Genomic DNA, 9,133 nt, shown 5'->3' on the forward strand with positions numbered 1-9,133 from the left:
AAGAATCAGGAAAATCCCGAAATTCCTCAATTCCATCCGTTAAACTTCAAAGGCCTCGAAGTCCTTCGAATTAACTCAGGTCCCTATGAATCTAAATAAAGGTTCCTACGAACCTGAACAACCAGGTCCCAGAACCTTACGAATCGGACTCAGGTCCCCGAGCTAAAATCAAGAACTCCTCTTTAAGGTTATCACGACCGAATATCCATTAAGCTAAATGCTTATCATAAATAAAGACTAAAGGTCCTAATCCGACTCAACGATGACGGCACACAACTCATCTGAGATTCGCAATCACTATGATTAAATGAAACGAGGTTAAGTTCAAAAACTTAAAACAGAAATAATAGCCACGATTTAAACATAAGAAAGGGTTTAAAAACCTCCCCAGGCTATTGAAATCCAGCAAGCGTTAAGGTTTAAAGGCCTCCTCAGGCACTAAGTCACAAAACATAACGAAACAAAGCCCTTAGGCCGAAGTCTTAAAAACACAAAACATAAAGTTAAAAGAGCCGTAGCTCTCAATCTTCCTTCTCTTCCTGAATCGGATCACCAGCACCGGCAGGAACTCCCTCATCGACCACATTGCCGTCACCTCCTATTGCTGCCTCGACTGGAGCTAAGTCAGGAGCCATCAAACCCAAATTAGAGCCATACTCCCCAGAAAAGGATGGATTAAACATGTTAATCTCGAAAGTACCTGAACTCTCCGAGATCTGGGGAAGAGGAAGCTTGCTGACCGAGAAGTCAGAGACTTGAGCCTTCTCATACGCAGTTGTCGCTTCTGGTAATAAGGCCACCAATTGGTTGTACTCCTCTTCAACGCTTTGGATCTTGTTGTTCAGCATATCCTTCAAGAGGTCGGCATTAGCTTGGAGCTCCTGAGCGTACACCAAAGCGTCGACCTCATCTTTCTTCCTAGCAAACTTCTCCTTAACACAGACCAGGATCTTGCCGTAAGCTTCGGCGACTTCTTTCTTCCCTTCCCTGACAGCCAGCTTGACTTCAGCTTCCTTGTTCTTCTGGCTATCCCGGGATGAGGCAATGAGCTCACGTACTTGATGCTCAGCTATCTTTCGAGCAGCCTCTAAATCATTGATCCTCCTGCTCTTCACCTGGATATCGAGCTTTTGACTCTCGATCTCTCCTTGCTGAGCATCGGCCTTCGAGCCTAGCCTCGTCACTTCGGCTTCGAGTTCAGAAATTCGAACCCGGGCTTGGTCAAGATCGGTTTTGGCTGCCTTAACCATCTCGGTAACCTCAGCAAGTTCACCAGCATTGGGGGCAGCACACAGAGCATTCTCAAACCTGAGCTGGGCCCTGTTAACAGCCCCAGCCAACTGCAATAAATCCAAAGAAAATATATATATATATCATCGTCTCCAAAGAATGTAAACAAATAACAGATAGAGATCACGTACCTGACCCATACAGTGGGCAATATCGAGATACTCATCTCGGTTAGTCAGGTCCTTGAGCGCTGGAAGGGGACATCCCACGCTCTTCAGGTGCCTCATTATCGCAGCTAGGCCCCAAGAGTCATCCAGGATCGACCCAGGCTTCGAATGGGTAAAGCTCCACCCAACAGTCCCTCCTCTAGAGGACGAGGAAGAAGAACGGATGGAAGCTCCGCCCTGATCGATCCTGGGCCTCTTGTGTCTCGACGGCTCGATCTCAGAGGTACCCTTCGGAGCCTGGTAGTCAGCCTCCGGCACCTGGACCTCAGGGAGAGGAGCAGCATCCTGAGCTACAACCTCAGTTGGAGTAGTCTCGACAACAGGTTTGGATCCTCCGTCGTCCAAAACTTCCTTCATTGAGATAAGGAACGATCCTCCTTGGTTCCTGTCGCTTCCACGAGAAGCACTGGCAGCTTTAGAGGGGTTACCCCTAGAACGGAATGACGGTCGCAGAGTCATGTCACCTGGCTGAGACTTTTCAGTTCCCGAAGCACTAGCACCAGTTGAGATCGATACAACCGAATCGCCTGCCGAAACTGGAACAATGGAAATCCTTAAGTTTAAAAACTTCAAAGCGATAAAATCATTGAAAAGGTTCGGACAAGAACTCACTCTCAAGGTTCTCAGCAGGAATGGGATCTTGGAAAGAGGCGTTGTAGGTATCTGGGAATCTGGCTGCACTTATTCGAGAAGTGGTGTAGGCCACCCAGGTACAGGGACTCTGTTGCAACTTGCGGTATAGAGCCCTGGTGAGCTTGGTAGAGAGCTTCGGGGGATCTTCGATTTCTGCAAGTAAATCAGAGCAAAAGGTTACTCGGCCATAAATGAATAAAACGAAAAAAGCATATCCCTAGAATTCCTAACCAGATGGATTAGTCCAAGTGACCCTAAGGTTCCGACCCACAGGAACCGTCGAAGGATCAACTTTAACGTAAAAATACTTCTTCCTCCAGTCATCATCACTACTAGAGAATCTGAAGATAACATGATTGGGACGACTAGGGAGGTAGTAGGTCCCGGTACCACCCTCCTTAGAGGCGCTTTCCTTCAGGGAAAAGAGGCTCATAAGTTCGGTAAGACCGACGCTAACCCCCTCCTCTTTGGACCTAGTGATAAAGCCGTTTATCACCCGGATAACCGAGGGACAGAGTTGGGAAAGGGCTAACTGATAATGATCTAGTAGATCAAGCAGTAGGGTCGGAAGAGGAAATCTCAAGTGAGACTTGGAGATGTACTTCTCATGGCAACAGAACCAACCCTCCGGAGCGGTCTCGGGGGTTTCGTCAGAATTACAGGCACGGCCAAGCTCCTTTTGGGCGAGAGCTTGAACCATGAGGTTAACCACGTCTTGATTTTTCAGCAACGAAGGCGAGTGAGGACTGCTCCCACTAGAATCGTCTTTCTTCTTCCGTTTAGAAACTCTGGTCGCGATTGCCTCCCTGGCTGTCTTTTTCCCCTTCCTCATCTTGGCTCCGATTTCTTGCTTAACTTTCAGTAGTTTAGCTCCAGAAGCAGAGGGAGGCATCCCGGATTCCCCGGAACCTTCTTTCGGATGATCCATAGTATGGGAAGGTTAAGGAGAAAATCGATTGCAAGGTTTGGGAGAGAATTTGCAGAGAAAAGTAACGAGGAAGATAAAAAAAATCGCAGTAAAATAAAGAGAGAGAAGTTACCTTGAAAACCGAACGGAGGCGTGGAGAAAGTGGAAGGCTAGCAGTTAATGTTCACCGCTTTATATCCCATCACCTCTCGAGATTCGGAAAAGTCATTTCAAACCCTCTCCATCTGAACCATAGATTCTGCCAAACGTAATAAAGACCGTTAGATCGAGTAAGCTGAATCTAAATAGGATAAGAACTAATCATTATCTTAACGAAAAGATAAGATCGATAGCTAGATTCTAGCTTCCGAGACAAAGGATTTTATTCGGAAGCTGGGGGCAACTGTTGGACCCGAATATGACCCTCAGGTGAGGTACCGATAAGCGTGAGCTAGCATGTGGGTTGCGATAAGCCCATCATAACAAAGGGAGCTGAAAGCCGAGCTGACGACTGGACCTGGGAGACATCATAGCAGAGGTCACGACAGAAAGTGAGCTAACACCTTAAGAGACTCGGTCAAGAGGAGCCTAAAGCGAGCTCCGTAATTGAAGCCAAATATCTAGGAGAACAGTTGAAGGGTTGCCAACGAAACCTAGACTATATAAAGATGGAGAAGATAAAAGACAAGGGGCTCTTTTTTTTCATATCAACTTTTGTACTAGATTAAAAGCATTACGTATTCTTTGATCATCACAAGATACATTCCTTTGTATTCATCATCTTTCAACTCATCAATAAAATCATATTCATTCTTCAAGTTTATTTACGGGATTCAGCCCACGATTCTCATTCATCTCTCTTGACCTAACCTAAATCTAAGAAGTGAAACCTTGTCTCTCACAGTGCTCCACTCTTCAAATGGGTGAAAGGTAACTTCCCAAGCTTTTAACTTAGTTACCACAGTAAAACTAAAGTTACTGTGGTAAATCCCCAAAGTTACTGATTGCCCAAATACTCTTCCTCTATCAATGTATCTTCTCTCTATCCTCTCATCTCAACACTCCCCCTCAAGCTTGACCATGTGGAACAAGTCAAGCTTGGAAACCATGAAGACCTCCCTCATTAAAAACCTCACCAAAGAAAACCCATTGGGATAAAACTTTGATGAGGGAAAAAGAGTGGAGACTCCATGGTTAAGGGGCTCAGCTCCTGGGAGTAAGATCAATGAGTCCAAGCCTGGATAGTATGGACTCCATTGTCTTCAATCTCGCTGCCTTGGTAAACACATCTGCAAGCTGATCTTCACTTCTTGTATAGCATGGCAGAATCACTCCTAAGATAATCATCTGCCTCACCTTATGACAATCCACCTCTATGTGCTTTGTTCTCTCATGAAACACTGAGTTGGAGGCAATGTGGATAGCTGCTTGATTGTCACAATGCATAGTCATAGGAGTACTCTGCTCAATCTCCAGATGCTTCAAGATCCCCTTGATCCACACCAACTCGTTTGTCAGCTTCAACATGGCTCTATACTCAGCTTCAGCACTTGAACAAGAGATAACCTTCTGCTTCTTACTCTTCCAAGTAACCAAGTTCCCTCCAATGAATGTACAATACCCAGTAGTTGATCTCCTGCCCACTCTATCTCCTGCCCAATCAGCATCACAATACCCAACCACTTCTGTACTGCCATTACAGCCCATCCAAACTCCTTGTCCAGCCGTCCCACTCAGATACCTTAGTATCCTATCAACCATCTTCCAGTGATGGACCTTTGGCGCCTGCATATGTTGACTCACTTGATTCACAGCAAAGCATATATCTGGCCTGGTAATAGTCAAGTAGATCAGCTTGCCAACCATCTTCCTATACAGCTTAGCATCCTCAAACAACTGGTTCTCTTCAACCTCCCCCTCACGTAAGACCTTATACCCCTCTTCAAGAGGTGTCTTGGCTACCTTTCCTCCAAGTACATCAGTCTCCTTCAGCATATCCATTGTATACTTCCTTTGACACATAAACAAACCCTCCTTGGATCTGCATATCTCAATCCCCAAGAAATACTTCATCTCTCCCAAGTCTTTGATATCAAACACAGACTTGAGGAACTCTTTAGTGGCTTTAATCCCAGCCTTATCACTCCCTGTGATAATCAAATCATCCACATATACCAGTATCACAATGATCCCTGATGGAGTAACCAAAGTGAAGAGTGTATGATCTAGTTCAGACTTCCTGAATCCTCTCCCATTGAGAGTTGTACTCAGCTTCCTGTACCAAGCTCTAGGAGACTGCTTAAGCCCATATATTGCCTTCTTCAATCTCAAAACATTTCCTGGTTTTACTAGATGCTCAAGACCAGGAGGAGGAAGCATGTATACCTCATCCTCTAGCTCACCTTGTAAGAAAGCATTCTTCACATCCATCTGCCACAAATCCCACTCCAAGTTTGTTGCAATGGACAACACAATCCGAACTGTGTGCAGCTTAGCTACTGGTGCAAAGGTATCAATGTAATCCTCTCCATAGGTCTGTGTAAATCCTCTTGCAACCAATCTGGTCTTCTTCCTATCAATCTGTCCATTTGCTAGATACTTGATTGTGAAGATCCATCTACTAGATACAGCCTTCTTTCCCTTAGGCAGCTCACTCTCATACCATGTATCATTCTTGATCATAGCACCTGCTTCAGCTCCCACTGACTCTTTCCATTCCTTGTCTAACATAGCTTCTTCATAAGTCCTTGGTACATAACTCTCATCCAGACTAATCATAAAGGCATAATGCTCCTCTGGAAACTCAGCAAAGGAACACACGGCTTGAGAAGGATGCTCCACAGCCTGGGCATTGTAGTACACTCTCGTGTTTACCCAGTTGGAAGGATCCCTCTTTATCCTTGTGCTCCTCCTCAAAGCTTGAACCTGATCTTCAGTTTGCACACTAGCCGGCTCCACTTGCTCTTCTTCTGAACTGGCCGGTCCAACTTGTTCTTCTCCACTAGACTGAACCTCATCCACTTCTCCACTAGACTGAACATTGTTCTCAACTTCTTGTGATATATCTTGATCATGAAGACCTGAATCCTCTTGGTTTTGCTCTTGCTCACCAGATTCAGTTCCATTCCCCCTCTCATGATCAAGAGGAGTTGTTCTTCCAGCTCCACCAGTCTGATTGGAAGGCTCTCTCCTGCCTGGTTCCTGATCCTGGGACAACCCTATCCCGAGCTTCTCCAACAACACTCTCAGTATTGTTGCCTTATCAGATGGAGCTTGAGACAAATCCTTCAGATTTTCCCACTCCTTCTCTTCATAATAACCTTTTGTTTCAACAAACTTCACTTCTCTAGATACCATCACTCTCCTTGCTTCAGGATCATAGCACTTGTACCCCTTCTGAGTGATAGAGTAACCAATGAACATAGCCTTAGTACTCTTTGCCTCCAGCTTGTTTCTCTGCTCTCCTGGAACCATGACATAGCACACACACCCGAAGACACGTAGGTGATCAATGACAGGTTTGCTCTTGTTCAACACTTCAAATGGAGACAGATTCTTCAATATCTTGGTTGGAACCCGGTTGATGAGATAGCAAGCAGTCTGCACAGCATCACTCCAAAAACGTTTTGGGACATTTGCATGAAACATCATTGATCTAGCAACCTCCATCAAGTGTCTGTTCTTCCTCTCAGCTACACCATTCTGCTGTGGTGTATAAGGACAACTAGTCTGATGCACAATCCCATGCTTGGCTAGATGACTCTTGAAGGCATTGCTGATGTATTCACCTCCATTATCTGATCTCAGTACCTTCACAGTAGCATTGTATTGATTAGATACATATGCTTGGAAGTTCATAAATGCTTCTAGCACCCTATCTTTAGATGGAAGCAATGTAAGCCAAGTATACTTAGACTTCTCATCAATGAATGTCACAAAGTACTTCTGGCTATCTCTAGACAAACAAGGAGCAGTCCACACATCTGAATGAACTAGATCAAAGCAATGCTCATAAGTAGTTTCTGATGTTGGAAAAACAGTCCTACAATGCTTTCCTAATATGCATGCTTCACACTCCAAGTGATTAAATGACATATTAGTATAAGTTTTAGAGAATCTGAGTTTGATATAAGGAAAGAAAGAGATTAGAAAGAGTCTAGAGGTGATTTAGAACGAGTTTAGCTAAGAGTTTAGTGTATGATCATGATTGAGAGCCTTTGAGTCTAGGATAGTGTTTTGGTGTCAAGAACTGTCTGTCCTTATTAATCATGAGTGTCTACAATATATAGTGAGGCTACAATAGGTTAAGGGTTTCGCAAATGGTCACTATTGTAAGGGATAAGGAGTTGCTTTAATTTAAACTCTCCAATAAGCTTCTCCTTTGTGATAAAGCACCTTTAGCCTTATCCAGCTCTTGACAGCCTGGCTAAGCTCTTCCTTATCCTCTCCAAACGGTCACACGAGCCAGTAGTTACCCCAAGTAACTTCTCCTTTCACTCTTAAGTTACTTGATCATGGTAACTTCAGTCTGGTCGAGGTGTGGGTGACTTTAACCGGTACGGCCTGTACGGTCAGTACGGATGGTACGGCTTGGGTCGACTCCAACTCTCCCATTTCCTTTCCTTTACCCTATCTTAGCCTCATTATCTCATGACTTCATTTCAACACTCCCCCTCAAGCTTAGCTTTGTGAAAGTCTAAGCTTGGATAGCCATGAGATCTTCCTCATTAAAAAACCTTACCAAAGAAAACCCATTGGGACAAAACTTTGATAAGGGAAAAAGAGTAAAGACCTCATAGCTAAGGGGCTTAGCTCCTTCTTGTGAGATCAATGAGTCCTAGCCGGCTATGAATGGACTCAATTGTCTTCTGCCTTGCTGCCTTTGTGAACACATCTGCTAGCTGATCTTCACTTCTCGTGTAACATGGTAAGATGACTCCAAGAAGAATCATTTGCCTCACCTTGTGACAATCTACTTCAATGTGCTTGGTTCTCTCATGGAAGACTGAGTTGGTGGCAATGTGTATAGCAGCCTGGTTGTCGCAATGCATGGTCATTGGAGTGGATTGAATAATCTCCAAGTGCTTCAGTATCCCTTTGATCCATACAAGCTCATTAGTCAGCTTCAGCATGGCTCGGTATTCAGCTTCAGCACTTGAGCATGAGACCACCTTCTGCTTCTTACTCTTCCAAGTTACTAAGTTCCCTCCAATGAATGTGCAGTAGCCGGTTGTGGACCTTCTATCTGCTCTATCTCCTGCCCAATCCGCATCACAGTAGCCTACAACTTCAGTACTCCCATTACACCCCATCCACACTCCTTGATCCGCTGAGCCATTAAGATACATCAAGAGCCGGTTCACCATTCCCCAATGATGTTCTTTTGGAACTTGCATATGCTGACTCACCTGATTCACAGCAAAACAAATATCAGGACGTGTGATGGTTAGGTATATGAGCTTACCCACTAGCTTTCTATAAAGCTTTGCATCCTTGAATGGTGGACTGTCTTCAATCTCCCCCTCACGTGGAACCTTGTATCCATCTTCCAAGGGAGTCTTGGCCGTCTTTCCATCAAGCTTACCTGCATCTTTCAACAGATCAAGTGTATACTTTCTTTGGGATAGAAACAAACCTTCCTTGGATCTACATATCTCAATCCAAGGAAGTATTTCATCTCTCCCAAGTCTTTAATCTCAAAAACAGATTTAAGAAAGTCTTTAGTGGCTTGTATCTCTTCTTTATCACTACCTGTTATAATGATGTCATCTACATATACAAGTAGAACGACAATACCTGAAGGTGTGTTGAGTGTAAAGAGAGTATGATCAAGCTCTGACTTCCTAAAGCCTCTTCCATTCAGAGTTGTGCTCAACTTGTTGTACTATGCCCTTGGTGATTGTTTCAGACCATAGATAGCTTTCTTTAGTCTGAGAACATTCCCTTTCTTCACCAAGTGCTCTAGACCAGGAGGAGGTAACATATACACTTCATCTTCTAGTTCTCCTTGTAGGAATGCATTCTTTACATCCATTTGCCACAAGCCCCACTCAAGATTCACCGCAAGTGATAGGACAATCCTGATGGTATGTAGCTTAGCAACTGGCGCAAATGTGTCTATATAATCCTCTCCATA

General features: G+C 44.4%; 1 protein-coding gene across 5 annotated transcripts; it reads right to left on the reverse strand.

Moving 5' to 3' along the window:
- Positions 1–282: 282 nt before the first annotated feature.
- On the reverse strand, positions 283–3,681 carry LOC111209081. Of its 5 annotated transcripts, XM_048772844.1 has the most exons (4): positions 3,131–3,681; positions 2,070–2,243; positions 1,422–1,993; positions 283–1,340 (listed from the first exon to the last, which is right to left on the reverse strand). In XM_048772844.1, the coding sequence occupies exons 3-4, from the start codon at positions 1,914–1,916 to the stop codon at positions 522–524; spliced, it is 1,314 nt and encodes a 437-aa protein (XP_048628801.1). In that variant the 5' UTR covers positions 1,917–1,993; positions 2,070–2,243; positions 3,131–3,681; the 3' UTR covers positions 283–521. The 5 variants fall into 5 exon arrangements, with proteins under 5 accessions (XP_048628801.1, XP_048628800.1, XP_048628799.1 ...); XM_048772843.1 differs by having other exon boundaries at positions 1,422–2,243; XM_048772842.1 differs by lacking the exon at positions 3,131–3,681 and having other exon boundaries at positions 2,070–2,471.
- Between the last annotated feature and the right edge of the window lie 5,452 nt (positions 3,682–9,133).

This window comes from Brassica napus, unplaced genomic scaffold (genome assembly GCF_020379485.1).
Source record: "Brassica napus cultivar Da-Ae unplaced genomic scaffold, Da-Ae ScsIHWf_1949;HRSCAF=2597, whole genome shotgun sequence".
NCBI classification, from domain to species: Eukaryota; Viridiplantae; Streptophyta; class Magnoliopsida; order Brassicales; family Brassicaceae; genus Brassica; species Brassica napus.

Excerpts from the sequence above, each read along its gene's own strand:
- LOC111209081 (XM_048772844.1), bottom strand. The coding sequence starts at position 1,916 with ATGACTCTGCGACCGTCATTCCGTTCTAGGGGTAACCCCTCTAAAGCT. Across the intron at positions 1,341-1,421 it reads TTGCCCACTGTATGGGTCAG|TTGGCTGGGGCTGTTAACAG; the intron begins GTACGTGATCTC and ends GATTTATTGCAG.